Genomic DNA, 19,321 nt, shown 5'->3' with positions numbered 1-19,321 from the left:
AATGTCTTTTCATTCTAGAAAGGAAAGCATTGCTGACAGGAGATGTTAAATACATTTTTCTGAATTGGGTCCTTATACCATGCTCTGATTAATGATGAAGTCTGTGGTTCTGTTCATTCAGGTGGACAGTGCCTATTAAATCTTTCATGATCAACGAGAAGGCATGTAGGTGTCAATTAGAATAATTAAAATAATGTGACTGTGGGAAGGAAAATGTGGAAAAAGTTATTGAATAGAACTTTCAGATAACAAAAAAAGGTCTATAGCATAGAATCCTCTTCTAATGATGTATTTAAGAAAAAATGTTTATTTCAGAAAAAGAAAATTCCAACAGAGAAATGTTTAATGAAGTACATTAAGCTGAATCACCACATTCCTTCAGCCCATGACTGCCTTCATCCACTTTATGAAAAAGCTGAGGCTTTATGGGTCTCCTCCTATGATAAATTGTCACGCATTGCTACAAAAGCACTATACAGTCGATAGCATTCTTATGAGCGTTGAATAAAATATGGATTAAAATATTTGTCTGCAAGCAAGCCAAACGTAGCAAAAATAAATGAATTGATATATCCTGCATGTGAATTTTATTCCATTTTTATAGTTTCTCAAGAGAACTAATATCAGCTAAATAAACATTTGCCTATAATCCAGGTAGAAGTACAAATACAAAACATCTGCAAAAAAGCTGTCACAAAGTCAATATTCAGCAGCACAGCTTTATGGTTAGTAACGTAGCTGTAAAAGAATAGCAGTGGAGAAATAGCTGAACACAAAGCAGAGGTGAAAATACAAAATGCCAGCACCACTTTTACAGCTTTCTGAACGACTTATTTTTTAAGCTAAAAGCTTAACAAAGCTTTTAGTTAAAAACATTCTGTCCAATCATATTTTTTCTGTTGTGTGCAATTTTCCAGAACTGTAAAATAAATAGCTCTGAAATTTATGCCTCTAGTTCCATTTCTATCTATTTAAATTTTCCCTTACAGTATGGTCTCACATGTGACCTCATTTTTGTTAACTTGTTTTCTGAATTCTTTCTTTGGCATTATTTTCTTTCAGGAGCTTATACTGCCATTATTTTAAATATTTTCATTACAGTTGTGACCTCACAGAGAGTTCAGGGCTTGACTGTGCCTGATGAAAAAAACAAGAGGAACGCAAAATTTGTTGGGAAGGTTTGTAACTTACGTCTTCCATATCTATTATCCACTTTGAAACTGACATCCTTTGATTGCACCACTCCTTTATCCTGCTGAATAACTCTCCCATGAGGGTTGAAGTCTTCACCCTGAATCTCAGCCTATTATGCTCCTCTTTAGTAAAAAATCTATCTTTGGATTTCCAGTCCTAGAATCTATTCTAGGATGATAGCTCTAGTTCTCTCACATAGTGCTCTGGTTTCACACTGCCTCCAGCACATTTCTGAGTTCATGACCATATTGCTTCTGCTTTTGATGAGAACAGTATTTATATCTTAATTACACATAAACTCCACAATTTCGGTTCCCTCTTGTGCAATCTTTACAAATCCTTTCCAGACTGAGGGAATGAAAAGAATGCAAGAGCCAGAATAAAGCTGGCAGAACTCTTACAACATTTTGTTGCTATTAAGAGCTTTGTATTTATTTTCAAACCTCATTCCCTATGAAGCCAGGGACAATAGGGACAGAGTGTCATATACAGATGTACCAGACTGCATCTTCCACAAACTCAAAAAAATTTAAACACTATTTTAATGAATTTATTTTCCCCTTTACATTATGTTTAAAGCAACTACTTCCAGTTACTTACTGACTAGAAGCAAACTCTCCTCATTTGCCTCTGAACTCACATCTCCAATAATGCATTCTATCTCCTTTGAGGTATGACTGTCTTCTCAACAGTCCTGACTGCAGTCTCAGTCTATTTGCATGAACTTCAAAACCCAAGCTCTCTGATGTGATTCTCCTGCATATTACACCCTGCAATCTCCTACTCTTCTCCACCATAACAAGCCCAGAAGCACAGCCAGGAAAGGAAAAATATCTTCCTCTCCTCTTTTGGAGGGAGACTAGCTAACCCAGTACTTCTTAAATGAATGTTACACTAACAGTATACAAAATCAAGAACAGACAGAATGTATGTTCTTAAGGGATATAAGCTTTGTCTGATTGTCTGTTATCACTACTGTATGGCTTGTGAATTTCAGACTCTTCAAGAATTTCCTAGGCAACCCTGAGCTTATTTTATCATCTTTCAAGGGCTTCAGAAATATTAGTTCATCTCCTTACAATCAGCATTCACCTACCCACACACTGAAGTCATAAAATGTCAAAAGAAATTGATATTGAGAAAAAAAAAAGTTACAGAGTATGTGACTCTCATTACAGAATATGACAAAAATGGTGCCATCACAACTTTCTCACCAGGAAGAATATACATCATGTAAATATTCTACATCAGTAGAATCTGGGCAGTTTCACTTTGTGTGTTTTTTCCAAAGTGCACCAATATGACTGACACGAAGAATTTCCAGGTCAGCTTCTCAGGTAGTACAGGTGGAGTTACCTTCCTGGTTGCCACGAAGTCAGAGCAGTTATGTACCATGAATAAAAATTGAGAATCTGGTTATCCAAAACAGACAAGGAAATAACAACCAGCTCTCAAACTCTTTGAGAGAAGCATAGAGTATATAATCACTTGATGTAACAAACACTGCCATCTTGGCATAGTTCATAGCCCTTCTTCACTTGTCCATTTGATAATTCCAAACTACCACTTATGTCCAAAAAAAATTTGGAAAACTTGAGGGGTTTTCAGAATTTTTTTTGCTATTTATCCAGTACTTCTTTTTAATGACTCCTTTCATTACTTACTAGAGAACTGAAGAGCAATCAGTGACTTAGCCTAGAATAAATTAACTTTCCTGACATATTGGTATGTGTGGTTTCAGGGTAGACATTCAAGTGCCTCATGTGACCTCAGTGGTTTTTGACCAGGTATGTCTGTTAGAAGTATGGAAGTGCCCAGCAACTTCATCTTCTTCTGTGCAATGTTATAAAGGACACGAGGCAACTGCAACCTTTAGTTGCCTCCATTCAAAATCCACCTTAAGTCAGGATTCTCAGAGTAAGAATGGAGAACAATTTGTGGTGTCCACACTGACTGAAAAATCTCAGAAGCTCCATTGTCATAAGCAGGCATACTTTCTACTTCAGCTATGTATCAGTGCCACTTCCCAGTACTCAAGACCTGCAAAATACATTGTGGAAGCACCAGTTCCCACAGTGAAAGAGATTCAAACATTGCCCTCCAAAAATCACATATCTGCTTTACAAGAGCACTATGAAAATGATGTGTCACTAAAAATCTTATATAATGGCATTTTCCTGAAAGACCCTAAGAATGTTGTCTCAGTTCTTGCAGAGCAAGTTTTGATGAACAGTCGCTTATCCAGCGCTGCCAACCAACCACACAATATGCACCATTATTCAATCAAACTTTCTTTGCAATGAACTGGCCTGGCTCTAAAAGCAGCTATCAATGGCCCAAGACAGACGATTCAAAAGATTCAGGTCAGCCATTCCAGTGATATGAAACACAATATATGTCTATGGAGAGCATTTTCTGTGTACAACACTTGAAATGGGGAATCTATCTTGCCTTTTATGTCTGCTCTAACCTGATCAAATCACTGACGCTTCCTCACAGTTCACTGCCATTTAGGTGCATGAACAGGACTCTTTACAGGTGCATAGCAGAATTCCCTGGTGAGAACTCTGACGTGCCATTTGCTTTTTTATCTTTTCAGCATGAAACTTACATTCCAAACTAAGACTTAATCAAGACAAAAGTGAATAATGCATTCTTGATATTCTTTGGTAAAGAAATGTCAGATCAACTTAACTATAGAACAGGATATGTCTTGCTGTCAGAGGGAATAAAAGAAAATATGGGAGTTGAACCAGCTAGCCATAACAAGGAAATTCAATATGCATTTGCAGCTCAATTGACAGCACTGTTCAAGAGATTGCAAACTCTCATGCATAACACATAGGTACACTGACAAATACTCAAAGAACCATTTTTAAAGTCTTCGATTGATCTGTTCCTGTTGTTTAATCTCCATCTGAATCATGACACACTCTTCAGATATAGTAATCATCCCCATAGCAACAAATATTGTATCAAAAATCGAGACCTCACTTCAGCTACAGAAATAAACATCTCTTTAGCAGAACACCTTCTCACACAACACCATGTTCACGTGTAAATGTTACGCTTAACCTGTAATAGAAGTGCTACTTATAGGAATTCAGTATTGCTTAACTATGCAACAGAACTATAATTATCTGATTCACTTTCTTACGGTCAAGCTCACTCTTTTCCTGAGACCATTTGTCTCTGGAGAACTTTAGCAGATAACACACCATGCCCAGAGGCTGACTATACAAAGATGTATGTGCTCACTCACTACTTTGAAGTGAAACTATGAGAAGAACCATCCAGCACACTTTCTCAGAATGTATTAAAATTCCACAACTATAAAAATATAGTAGATGGTTTCATTAACTGCAAAAATGAAAATCCTCTGATTATCACATGAAGCCTTTACTATCAGGATTGTGACATATCTGAGGAATTATATGAAATAATCTACACTAAAATAAACCATTTTTACATTAAAAAGGACTGTCTACACAACAACTTGCACCACATAAAAATTCAATTAAACTAAATTTTTAAAAAAAGATTTACAAAATAGGACACTGTATAAGAAAGAAATATAAGTGCTTGTACTTGCACCATTGGAAACCTCTACGTAGACATGACCCCAAAAACTCATAGCTAAGGCAGATCAATCACAGTCAGGAAACAAAATTAAATATCATAGAACTTCTACAACCTATCATTATTCTAAAGTTCAAAACATGACTGTAAGTGTACATTATAAAATAAACTAACTTCAAACCAACCCCTACCTTCACAGCTGTAAATTAAACTTCACATCACCCTTGTGTAATGAATAAGAGCCAAAGGGACCTTCTAAGACTTGTTCATTAACAAGGATGTGCTACTCAAAGGAAACAAACCTGAAATTATCATTCAGAGTTTCCCTGATGCCAGAGAAAGAAACAAAAAAAAACCCACCCAAGATGATCTTATCTTTAAAAACTTAAAAAGAGCTCAATTCATATTTTCTAGGACAGAAGAAGAAATCTTGGGCATCTCATATACGGAAGAGGACTTCTTATTAAGCAGACACTCCTTCATTCTGCCTAACAAACACTGGCAGTCTCCTGAAAATCTTCTTGATGATGGAGGTATATTTTGTATGTAAATCGGGGAACTGCTCCTCTAATTTATGTGTTTAACTTTCCATGCATCACGTCACCAATCAATAAACACCTGAAACAAGGGCTCTGCACTTCTGAATCTCAGGGAAGAATCTAGGGAATGACTGCCCATAGGCAGAGGAAGACAAATTTATCTCAACATAAAGGGGAACAGATGGCGGCCTTTGTTTTAGATAATTGGCTCTATCAGCTGGGTGGATCGTCCGGTTGTGTAAATATTTTTCCCTGAGTTAATCAGAAGATTACAAATGTCTTCCTGAGCCAGCCAGACCAGAATGTGTGAAGTGTGTATATGGCTCAGTCCAACACACAGTGTAAAAATTGAACATTGAACAAAACTAACTTTGAAGAGACCAAAAGCCTTGAACTGACTTCAACCCACCTATTCCTTTCCAGCAAATGGTGACACCCAGCATCATGACAATGAGCACATACATACCACTAATGGGAATCACATTTATATTGTGATCCAACTGTATATTGCAATATACATGCTCTGTTGTGCTGTATTGTGATTTCACTACATTGCTGTATCACACTGCTGAAGCAAAATCCTGTGTAACATCAAATATCTTCCAGTAAATTTGGTATTAAATATTACATAATTCTTGTGTGGGACATCTAAAAGAACCCAGACAGAGAATATCAGACTCTGGCACAAGAAACACAGAATTCAGTTCTTTAGTACTGGTACTTAAATTTTACTTACAGTAAAAAGACTGACTTGAGTTCTCCTAGAGTGTTAGGCATTACAGTTTAAAGCAGCCAGAAATTTCCTGGATAAGATGGAAACCTTCAAAGTTAGAGCATATGTTTAAATCAAGCGCAAAGACCCTTTACTGGATACACTTTGACAATATATACTACCTGGATTGAAACACCTTATCAATACATCATTAAATGTATCACTGATTTCTGTATGCTTTGATAATAACTATGTAGAGTGGCCTTCACACAATGAGAACAACATTTCTGCCTCTTACAGCCTCCCAAGAAGAGCTTATCATGCAGGTCTGCTAGTATGCACATTTTTTTTAAATACTCTTACATGAATGAAGCCTGTTTCTTGCAACTTCTGTTATGTTTCTGGCTATAATTGTATCACATATTTTTGCTGAAGTCTAATACAGATCAATACCAGCCCAAAAAAAAAGTATTAAAGGGATGATGTAATGTAGGATACTCCTGTGCATTTAAAAACATCTCCTTACTGCCACCCCTAAGAGTGGTCACAGATCTTGATTCTCCATGAACAACCAGGGTATTTTTACTTCACTGCAAGTATAAAGCTTTGTTGTAATATTACTTTACCAGACATAATGAGGTTAAATATTTTGTTTCCTGTGGGGACAGAGCAAGTGCTCTTTTTTCCAAAAGAAAAGCAGAAACACTTGATGAGCCAATTAATGACTTTAAATAAATGCATAACAGTTGTTATTAACATTACTGTATCATATAATAATTCAGCCATGGTGGTACTGATACTATAAGGGGATTAGCAATGCCAAACTCCATACTAGTTTCTGCTATCATGTTTGTACCTGAAAAGAATATTCATATAGGATTAATTAATCTCTGTAACGTAATTTTGGATATACCAGTTCTCATTTATGCGATTATTTATATGCATCTGTATCCCTTTACATATTTAAGAAAAGTGAAACAATTTATTAAAATAAACTGTACAGACAAAGCGATAATTATAGCCCAGAATCTGTTTTTTTAAAAAGGAAACTCCTTCTATAACAAAGTATTTATAAACAGTTACTGTGCTGCTTTCCATGTGGGTAAGTGAATGAAATAAATATTTTCACAAATGTTATTGGTTTAATAGTTTGTGGCAAACTTGCTCCAACGCTCAATACTATTGCTTTGAAGGGTTTTTGCTTACTAAGTTAAACTCGGATTCTCAGATGGAAAACATTTGGCCCATTTGCAGAATTAGCTGTTGCCAGTATTTGCTGATTTAACCCAGCAGATGTGAAAAGACGTTAATACAGTACAATTTGCTTCTACCAATCTCATCAATGATTTTGCTGCTTGGGGTTATGTTCCACTGATGTTTCCTCGCTTTGTACAGCAGCATTCTCTGCTATGAAGAGCATAGCAGCATCTGTTATTTTTCAGGTAGTTGAGCATAATCTCAGCCCTGGGAGGCATTATCTATAGTTTCAAATGTCCTGGAGGAAATAATAATAATTAAAAAAAAAGTCAGTCAGGGAAAAAGACTTGCCACTTCAAAACTTTACTGTTCCTGCAGTATATCAGCAAACTCAGTTTCGGAAACTGTGTTTCTTTTTTTCAAGTAATAGAAAGCCATAGATTTCATAGCAAAACATGAAAATGTAAACTTTTTAATTTCTTGTACTGTACAAGAAATTTAATTTTTTGTATGGCACTGTAGAGTAACAGCATTGTAAAGTATGCATACGTTTTTCATTAGAGAGTCTAATTGCTGACTTATCAATTAATACTTCAGTTCTCACAAAAAATGTATGCAAAGACAGCTGTACTGAATCAGAACTCTAGAGGCTAAGCCTAAGAGCTCCTGGATTAAATAAGGTTTAGATCACAAACGAAACTAATGCGGTGCTTTATTAAAAATCTAAAATATCAAAAAAGTGTAACATCAGTTGTAGCAGATCTCAAAATGTTTTGAAAGGTCAAGAAAATTCATAGTTCAAAAAATTTTTAAAAAGAAAAATTGACAGAATTGAAAGATGCATTTTGATACTCTGATTTTTCTTGAGTGTATCATTAGTATCCTATAATGAAATTCACGTCTGTTTTGCGATTGAACTGTGTATTGCAATTGCTACACTTTGCTAAATGTAATTTGTACTTGTATTGTGATTGAACTGTATATTACAATTGCTACACTCTGCTAAATGTAATTTGTACTTGCACTGTGATTTAAGTGCATTGCTGTATCGCTCTGCTAAATCAAAATCCCATGTAACTTCAACTAATTTCAAGTAAGAAAATTTTCTTTTATTCATGAAACCCTCCACACGTGGAATATGTAAAAGAACATGGTCAGTGTGTATTATACTCTAACATTAACTGTCATAGTTGGCAGGATATTCCCAAGGGTGAGTGGTACACATTAAAGCAGTAATAATTACTTTAACAAAAACATGCCTTCTGATTTGGTGTTAGTCACAAATAAGAATCTAGTAGAGAAAACCTGCATTGTGATTAAGAACAGGTAGCGATAAGATTGGCTGGAGACAGGACTACTACCATTTAAAAGAGGAGACAGAATTATTATAAATACTAGCAAAGGGTGGAAAAATCTCACCAGTAACTTTGAAAAGGAGGGATGGGAAAACCATAACCAGGATTTTTCATGGATGGCAGAACAAAGCACTGATCTCATTGATATTTAGGATTAATTTGAAAAATTGAAAGGTTCTAACACGTTGAAGAAGGCGAGAAAAGCAGAGCTTCACAAGTTGCTGGGTATTGTGAGTAGTAGTGCAGAAGTTACAAGAGGAGAAATGAACACATAGCATGCTAGAACAAGAAAGAGAAACAGTTATAAAAGATAACATAATGCATAAGCAATGTACACAGAGAACCAAAACAAGTTCTTACACTCAAAGTTGCAGCCTCAAACTATATGTGATGCCCATACACATCAGGATCATTTACTATGGTCTACTGAAATAGACCTCATTCAGGTGATGGCCACCATGAATGAAGGACAATGAATGATCCAGATAGCTGGTTTGATACTGATCCTTTTCAGGGTGATGATTCAGGTGACTCATGAGAAGAAAGTATTATGAAAGTTTGGCAAAAACCAAACGAACAAAGTAATGGGCCTGAACCAGTTGCAACCCACACATTCCTACCCAGAGACTGGAAACATCCAGCATTGTGACAGTGAGCATATTATTAGACACCAGTAATGAAATTCACATTTGTATTGTGACTGAACTATATACTGCAATTGCTACATTTTCCTAGACGTAGTTTGTATTTGTATTGTGATTTGAGTGCACACTGTATCACTCTGCTGAATCCAAATCCCATGTAACTTCCACTGACTTCAAATAAGTAAATTTTCGATTATGAACTGAATTTTCCATATGTGGAATATCTAAAAGGACCCTGTTAGACTGTACTGGACCCCAACTTGTTCTTCTATCAAATGGCAAAGTAACCAAAATCTAATTGATTTACATTGCTATGCTAATGATAAACTAACTTTGAGAAAGCTCTGAGGACTCACGATGTAGAGAATCAGTTTACATTTACATAATCTGTAAAACTAGTCTTACAGGACTATGGCATTGACATTTTTTAAAACTACCATTTTATTTTGTTTACTATTTCTTGCAACAAAATCATTCTCTACTTCAAAGAGTGGACCATAAAAGTACCTGATAAATATAAGGGGTAAAAAATCTTTCATCCGCTGAATTCTCTAAATAGCTGCACAACTTTTTTGTGAATATGGAATGAAAAACTGAGCCCTAGTAGTTAAGGCTCTGTCTTGAGCCCCACGTTGGGCGCCAATAAATCTGTCATGGTTTAAAGCTGGGCCGGCTATTAAACCTGTGGCAGATGCTCTCTGTTAATCCTCCCCCCCCACCCGAAGGGAAAGGGAAAAGGGAGAGACACTTACGGGTTAGAAAGTTAAAACAGTTTTAATAAACTATAATAATGAAAAAGAGTATAATAATAATATTGGAATAATCAAATATATACAAATATATACAAAACCAAGATCGAGCTCCCCCGATGTCGGCCACGTCACCACCGGCACTGCAGGGCAGGCTCCGGGAAGGCCCAGGCTGGGCCCAGCGACGGTCGAGAGCTGGATTCAGGAATGCACGGATCGGGATCGGGGGCAGCAGGAAAACGGACAGAGTCCTCTTCGGACACCGGCCATAGCAGAAGGGGGCGAGACCCTCGTGATCCCCCCGCTTTATACTGAGAATGACGTGTATGGGATGGAATACCTTCGCTGGTCAATTTTGGGTCACCTGTCCTGTCTGCTCCCCCCTGCAGATGTGACCCCCCTTCGGCTCTTCACTCGTAAGCAGTGAGGAATTTAGCAGTGACCTTGGTTTCTCTAAGAACAAGTACAGCAAGAGCCTTTCTGCATAACATCCCTACTGGTGCCTCAGCGATAACCACAAACTTCGAGCGTTATCAGTCCTGGAAGCAGACACTGTCTGCAAAACATGCAGTTAGTCTCAGAAAATGCAGTTACCCAGAAGAGACTTAGCTGAAAGTAAAAATCACTGAAAGGAAAATTGGCCTGGTTTAGGCCAAACCAGGACAGGCCCAAATTATCAAAGATGTCTACTAATTCCGGCTACCTAAGCTGAAGCACAAGCTAAAACTTCTTACTGATACTAAAAACCATGAACTACATAGTGATTCTGGAAATAGATACTTATCATGACCAAAAACCAAGCTCAGAGGTGACCCACTAGTCAAGCAACTGTATTTAAAATGTGGACAGGAGGCCACAGAAAGGGATATGTTCTTATATCTGTAAGACCTGCCAACACAAAATTGTATAGTATATTTGTGTTATAATTTCCGTTTTTACATATATGTACATTATAGCAATTCCAGTAATGTCACCTGTCTTTACACTGTGAAAGTTTAAAAAATAGCCACTGTATTTATAATTTAGTTCAAAGAGGCATCTCATCAAAATTGAAACAGAAACAAAAGAAAACCTGCTAGAATTTAGCAAATAGCCTATCAGCAAAAAACATAGCTGTCAGTGCAAAACCATTACGAGAACAGACTACAAGCTAAGGACTGGCACATATCTGCTCTCTTGAAAAGCTTTAATTCACCGCACTGTAAAAGACTTATGGCCTTACAGCTGGTAGCCGCTTTCTCCATTCCATTTCCCCATGTAATTTTTTACAATTTTTAATGGACAAAATTTTTACTTTGCATTCCAATCCAATTTGCTTGCAGTCACTGTACTTACCAGCTAGAAGATTTGATCAATAGCTAAAATTAGATTGGAATTTTTAGGAATTGCTATTGCCATCCACACACATGCTTATTGATTTACTAATGAAACACCACAGTTTGCCATACAGTTTGAAGAGCTCATTTAAGCTCACCAACTCTAAATGCAGAACATGTATTTCAATTTATATTTATTTCACATAATTAAGGATTACTTAAATCTGAAGGTCTGATCATGTATATCTTTATCTCGATATTTGGTACATACGATGTTAACAATGTAAAATTAGTGTATCATAAAGAATTCAATGAAATCATAGAATCGTTTTGGTTGTAAAGGACCTTTAAGATCATCGAGTCCAACCGTTAAGCCATATATTGCATTTCAGTAGTTTTTCCCTTACCATAATAAATCTGTACATGCATTTTCTATCTAGGTGGTTTACAATACCAAGCACTATATTTCTCCATTAAACAGTTGAATATTTGTTTATTGATAAATATAATAATGATTGTTTCTTTTTTATACTATTTTGAATGTCTAAATGACGTAGTAGCAGCACCAGCACCAATTCCACCTCTCCTTGTATCAGGAGGACCAGGCTCTGGGAAATCACTCCTTCTGTCAAAATGGTAGTTTCAACTAATACTATTTTTTTGCTTTGTATGAGTGAATTAAGAAAAAAGTTTCCATTACATTTCAAACATTGTATCAGTTTAATTAGAGGTAAAATGGGAGCATTTACAAAGCACTGAAGTTATTGAAGCATCCTGGAAAGATTTGTAATAATGGAGTAGCTAATTCCATCTGGGCTGCCTTTAACGTCTACCTGACTCCTATTGCAACACCCTACAGATCTATCTTTGCACAGCACTACTAAGTGGTTTCAGTAGCTCAGTAGTGTTGCCCTTCTCTGATACCCAAGAGGGGTCCTTTGGAGTCTTTTTAACTGAAATAAAGGAAACAGCAATGTCCATTCTTGCACATATGCTTCTCTACATAAAGTAGATGTGCTGAAGCTCTTCACTGAACCAAGGCCTCTCGTATTTACTTATCTTCCTAAATTAAGTATGGAAGATGCAAACCAGAAAGATCTGATCACAGGTCCAAATTCACATGAGAAATCAGTGCCTGAACTGGAATTATAAATTAATAGCATCAGGCTGCAATACCTGCACTGGCCACTAAAACAAATATTCCATAAACACTCCATACACTAGACAACAATTGCATTCAACCTGCCTCAAGGATCAGTTTCTTATGTGTAATTATTTTGTACAGTTAAAAAAATATATGTTACACACACTTCTCAGCCAAGAAAAAGCATTTAGTAAAACCCCCTTGGCCTTAAAATCAAGTCACTTCCAATACTGATTGTTTGCAAAACAGCTTCAGATTTTGACAAAGTTAATTATAACACTAAGGGCTAGATTTTTTTTTAATTTGGAAAAAAAAAAAATTACTACTATAATATCTTGAAACTAGGATCATTTATTAGGCAATCCTCTGTACCAATACCCCAGGGAACTAATCCTCATTAAACACAAGTCATACATTTTCTGTGTTTCTCTTTGGACCATAATTATAGAAACAGAAGCTCAACTCCAGAAGATAATCTTACAGAAGAGACATCTGTTTCCTTGGCAAACATCATATCCAGTTTGCCTATCGACTCCATAGCTACTCTTCAGAAGGCTATTGAGAGGCTGCAAGAGTGCAGCAGGAACACCATGTTCATTTTGGCACACTTGATAATGAGAAATTATACATGCCTCTGTATCTAAGACTGAAGTTCTATCCACTCCTTTAAGAGGTAAAATATTACATTTTAAAGCTAAGAAAGCTGTGCAATTAGAGTTGTAATGTTCATCTAGAGGACAATGAGTCTTAATGATCACTACACATACCACTGTCCAGCAAATGAGGCATAAATGTTAGAGAAACTGATTTGTATTCCCCTCTTGAATCAAAATAATGGCTACTCTTAGGTCCTGGCATTTACAGTTGTCCACTCTAAGGCAGGTAAGTGCTGCTTGTGAAACATGTCAAGGCACAAGAACCACCAGCGGCAATAATCAGAGGTGTCAGTTCTTGCCATTTCTGGAAATGAGCTGCTACTCTACAGAGTTGACAAGAGTACTGGACATTCAGGAAAAGCTTATATTTGACCTTTCAACACCTCCCTTTCCTAAATACCTACTAAAGATTCTACTACAATTTTGTAAAGTTTTTTTGAGTCTTCAGGATACCACATGCCACATAAGTACTAGAACTTTTTATTAATTATGGTAATTAAATCTTGAAAATTGAATTTAAACAAATCAGAAGCAATGTAGCTACCAGAGGAAAGCAGAGAAAATACACTTTTCCAGCATAGTGATACCATTGCAAGGGGTAGATAGTGCTAGTCTCTCCAATGCTAGGTGATGAAGTATGAAAAATGAAAATTCTGTAGATGATTAACTTGTACTCACACAAGAGCAAAGTATTTTTATATAAGTAAAACTCCACTCAAAAGACAGATCAATACAGTATGGGAGTGAAAGCAATAATGCACATTATTATACTAATGTGGCAAAAATAAACATACCTCTATCAACTGGTTCACAAATTCTTCTCTACCTCTTAAGTAACACCAAAAAAAAGAGTTAACATTTCTTTCTGAAATAACTAAGAATCTTCAAGCAGAATCTGGCATTTTAAGCTCTGAAGCAAAAGAATCATAATTGCATCTTCAAGTGTAATTTTCCCCTATTTCAGCATGCTTAACCTATTTAAGACATTACTGAACACGCCTTATGTGGCTTGACTACTAGTATCAGCTCAAGCACTTCTCACGGGATGCTGACAGTGAACGTAAAAACGGAAGAAGCTTTACTTTATGTCATAGCAGAAGGAAAACTACAGCTGTAAAACTAGCAATTTTAACTAATCAAACTCTTGTCCAAGCCACTCTTTCAATTCACAGTAGTTTTCTCTCTTTCTGTTTCCTTATCTTACAAAATGACTTTGAACTTCTGAATCATATTTAAAACACTAAAAACCATATACAAAGAAACCCATCCTGAACTCAATTTAGGGCAATGGGAAATTTTAGTCAATTTGAATCTAAAAACAGTTTCTAATGTTGTGTGCCCAAATATTACTGGAAAGAAATCTCTGGGACCAATCAATGCGCATCCAAAGTCAGTATGCTTTCTCCTTCTGCTGAATTTGCTTTTTTATTGCAAGTAAGCAGAACTACAGCTGTATTAAATACAAAAGAATAACATTACCACAAGCTAATATACCGCATTGAGCATAAGACCAAGGCTCATTATATAAAAATTATTAGTATTTTGAGTGTGACATACAGCTCACACTTACTGCTGCACGTATTTTTCTAAACTGGCAGCCTGAGCTATAATTTCTAGGATTGATTCCTCAGTACACAGTATTTCTCATTGCTCAGTCCTTTATGCATTATTTCCACAAAAAAAATCATAATAAGGGAGACTCAGAAGTCAGACATACATAGGGAAAGGCTTCAGGGAGAGTAAAAAAAAAAAAAATTTAACACCAAAAGACCACAAAGAAACAATTAACCCAATCATTTTTCTGTAGAAGAAACGTTCAGATCATAAAGAAACATACACATAAAGAAGCATATGCAGTGACAAAAGGAAAAGTCCAAGAGATCCTGTGCAAAAAAATCCGAATTTCTGCCAAGAGTCTGTATTAATAGCAAACCCAGAAAGTCTCTGCTAAGATTTAAGTATGTTGTTAAATATGATAGTATTCTATTTGCAAAATTATGATTATGAAATGGCTGACAGTGTCAAAGAATGCTGCCTTCATATTATTAATGTCCTCTGATCACCTCTGTTCGCAGAAACTTCCCAATAGAATCCTAGTATCTGAAGGACTTCAAATATATTAATTTGAATATAAATTACCTGTTAGAAATGGCTACAGACTATCCAACTCATGGAAAGCAACATGATTTGCAGATGAACCATAAAGCCCCAATTTCTTAATTTTTCATAACAGCACTAGCCCATATCTTCTTCTTCTTCCTCCATTTAGTTTACATTTATGATTTTACTGGACCCAGATAAACTAAAATATACAGATAAACTAACGTATCAATACACAAATCCTCCTTGTAAAGGAATAGAAGAATTCAAAAGTTATGGTACCAGGAGACTGTAGTATCACAGCCATTACCGGCAGCATTTTTCTTCAAAAAACACAGAGAACAAGAACTGAGTAAGTATGCATACTGAATTTCTGGTAACTCCAGAATATGGATGAAACACTTTCATGAAGAGAAGCATAGTACATCGACACTGATTACTCCCCTGATATCTGGCAACAAACATTCTCGAACATGATCAGAAAAACCTCCTTTGACTGGCATTCATCTAACCACAGATCTTAACTCACATGCCAGAATGTGCCAGGAAAGCTAATGAAGTTTCAGTTTGCCAGTCTCCCTCAGTAGTTCTTCAGTCTCTGTCTTGGATGTAAACATTCTGCTCACTCTAAATCTACTGTCTCCGTTCTGGTGCTCTCACAAAAGCATGCTGATAAATTAGATCACAGTGAGAAACAGATGCATGAAAATAGTATCAAATTCCAGTTCCAGCTAGGAAATACCAATAACTGTCATGTCCAATAAAACTCTTAATTACTTCCTTCAATCAATAAGAAGACAGAAGATAGCTACTTGAAATGATTCTGAGACAACGTTTTCTTTCTTAACAAAAATATACCCTTATCTACCAGAAGAACAACTGTCATGTGAAGAGGAAAGACTGGAAGGTATATGACTTCTTCTTGGGATGCTGCTACTTTCACATAAGATTAAGAAACCAGGAAGCTGACAAGCTACTGGATAAGAAGGCAAACAAAGAGCAAAATCCTTGAGATTAACAAACCAGTGTCACCACGTCCTAATCTAGCCAGATTATATTCTATGCAATCCTTGCTTAAATAGGAATTTTACACTATGTTTTAACTATAACGTTGAAAAAGCATCAGCAGGCAAAAGGAATATATTCTCTAATTGAAAAAGAGCAATTTCACTGCAACCTGCCACATATTTAAATCTTTAATTATTTTACTAGATGAATCTTAATATTAATATAATCCTTTTTGTGCAAATTACCATAACGCTTTCTGAAATACGCTCTGTCTAGCCCTCAAGGTATCCAAACATATCCATATACGATACAGATCACAGGCCTAAGCTGTCTCTAATTTTCAGAAAGATGCTTAACAGCTCATTGAAGTATCACGCCTGGCAAAACTGAGGCTCAGATAAAAAAAGAGAGAGAGACTATGGCTTTCTCAAACTAGTGAGATGGAAGAAACAAATCAACAACTTTAGGCTTGGAACAAGGAGGAAGATGCATTGATGAGGGACCAGTTAAAATTACAGCACCCAGCTCAACAACACCTAAATTGGCGTTAACCAAAAGCATTTTATTCCTCAGTTACAACAAGAAGAATCAATTACCAGGCACGCTGTCTCTCTCTGAAGTCAAGAAAGTTTCACTGTAGCTGTAAGAAACAGCTACTGTTGACTAGAGGTAATAATTGAGGGAAAAAAAAAAAAGATCAGGAAGCCCAGCAACACTCTATCACTTAAAGTATAAAATAAGAGCTCCAAGCAAAACACAGGTATGCAGTGCAGGTAACCACTAAAGCATACAGCAATGTTGGAATCAGACCTTTAGGCACAGACATGGTAACAGCTCCATTTTGCACTATACAGAGTATCAAAGTGTTTAAGGGGCCGTGAGGACCAATCTCCAGTTCTGCTAACTGAAGAGATTCTGAAGAACAGCACCTGAAAAAACCTGTGTGTTACAGAACTAAAATGCTAAGGTCACATGAAAAAGGAATGTCTTTGTTTTCATTTTGATGAACAGTTTTGATACACAGTTCGATAAGCATCACAAGCCACATTTGGTAGAATAAAGTAGCTTTATTCATCAACTTTGGCTGGCTGTATATGTGATTGCTTGGTAAAAACTACATACTTTTTCTATTTACTTCAGAGAAGCAAATCCCTATCTTGGGTAAATGTTTTAGATTTTGTAGTCTGTCTGAACAAGATGGTGGCTCTTTAAAGTTAAAGCACTCAAGTAAGCTCCCAAAAAGAGCATTTGAGAAGTTCTAAGAATTAACTTTTTTGATCACTGTGGTATCTAGTTACAGAGCACTAAATTTCATGGTTGCATAATTATTTACTTAGTTATTTTGTACAGAACTCTGTTCTATATATCACTGTCATTCATCATCATTATTTATGGACATGCTTCTTTTTCTTAATTTCTATTTAATTCTATCGCTTGAAGCGCCTGAAGGTATCTTACAGTATACAATAACATGCATATCTGCAATCTCTAGTGAAGATCTGGACAAGTATATTCAAAATGATTGCCTAACATTATGCTTATTATTTATGCAATTAAGTTAAACAATGGAATTTAGCGGTCACTTCTCAGCATTAAAAAGTAAGCAGGAAACTGCTCTAAGAAAATTTCTCAAGAATTGTTCATCTGGGCAAACAGAGAGGAGATCTTCTGCTGCTTTCTAATACACAAAGGTTATTTTCATTATGTCTAAAAACAGAACTACGTTTTTCCACCTCTTTTTATGTTTGTGAAAATATAGTACTTACTTTTAATGTCTTGCACACTATTCACTCCTTGCAAACCTGCACACTACATAGATACAGTTAGAAGCACATATAGAGATATGAGACTTGTAGATGTCATATGCATCAAAATCAGCTTTTAAATGACTAATTTAAATCAATAGAGTAAAATTGATTTACCAAAACCACAGGGAGAGAGATGTTCATTCTTTCCACACTAAACTAAGCAAAAGCCTGGAAATCGAGAGATGTGTAAAGACTCTCGATAAGCTTTTGATGATACCCATAAGTCTGTAGACTTTTTCCTGAATGACAACTATAGTATCTTAAGACACTGACTCCCAAATGTCCAATGTCTATGAAAAAACAGACAACAAGGAAAAAAGTAGTTTTAATCAGTATAGGGAACTATGGCTTACACTTAAGATCTGTATTCAAAGGGTTCTTATGCCACTTTTATCCATGTTTACGCAATTAAAAACTTTTTCTTAAACACAGCTGCTGTGAGTTCCAATAAGGAATATTTGATCAGTGAATATCCTTGTTTTAAATGATATCTTATTGTTCAGAGCTTTTTGCAAAGACAGATCCAATGTTTTTAGAAGAACTTGAGTGGAAACAGGCAAAACATACATGACCTGTCTGTGGATTCAGAGGCCTCGCATTTCCCATGCAGAAATTTTTGCAAATGCCTATATATAGGCTCTCATAAAGACAGAAAAATATCATGAGAAAAATGGAATACTACACTCACCTTCATCACTAGTTGCTTGCTGTTTAACCAAAGTCATTGGAGATCTAGCTGGGGGTTTATTTAGCGGATGATGCCAACTCCTAGATATTTTCTTTCTTTCAACTTCTGCTAACTGAAAATGAAAAAAACACAACTAATTTAGTATGTGATTCTGCAAAGTTCATTTTGATGAACAAAAACATTCTTCTGTAAATGACACAGATATCAATTCTGTAAATACTATCAGAGTACCCGAAGCACCCTTAGTGTGTCAATAAGACATCTGTCTCTAATTCAGAATATATACTTTAATTAAAAAAGAGCAATCCTTGTCAAACACAAATGGTTTGATGGTATCTGGAGGTTCAGGAGCAGAGGAAGGGCAAGCACACTGACAGAAGGGTGTAACGATTCCTCTCACACAAATGCCTATGGACCACAGTATTCTGCTCCTCAGTGCCCTGAATCTAACCTAGCAGGTTACACACATACTCCTTGACTGATTTGAGGGTTGAAAATTACTACTATAAAATAGGAAGTAAATCACAAAACAACATCGTATTTACTGTGATAAGCAGAGGAAGGAAGATGTGGTTAAAGCACAGCACAGGTTTATGATCTAGAAAAGTTACCAACTAAGTAAAAAGGGAAAG

At 36.0% G+C, this 19,321-nt stretch overlaps 1 protein-coding gene across 1 annotated transcript in view; it reads right to left on the bottom strand.

Moving 5' to 3' along the window:
• LOC137676957 (lysine-specific demethylase 4C-like) overlaps positions 1-19,321 on the bottom strand; it is a 231,841-nt gene that overhangs the window by 111,453 nt on the left and 101,067 nt on the right. Inside the window, exon 7 of the mRNA XM_068424161.1 lies at positions 18,690-18,801. Within this exon, the coding sequence (XP_068280262.1) occupies positions 18,690-18,801 (112 nt within the window). The remainder of the gene's footprint in view (positions 1-18,689; positions 18,802-19,321) is intronic.

The sequence above is a fragment of the Nyctibius grandis genome, chromosome Z (genome assembly GCF_013368605.1).
Source record: "Nyctibius grandis isolate bNycGra1 chromosome Z, bNycGra1.pri, whole genome shotgun sequence".
NCBI classification, from domain to species: Eukaryota; Metazoa; Chordata; class Aves; order Nyctibiiformes; family Nyctibiidae; genus Nyctibius; species Nyctibius grandis.
Note: the sequence above shows the minus strand (reverse complement) of the source record. Positions and strands in the feature narration are given on the sequence as shown.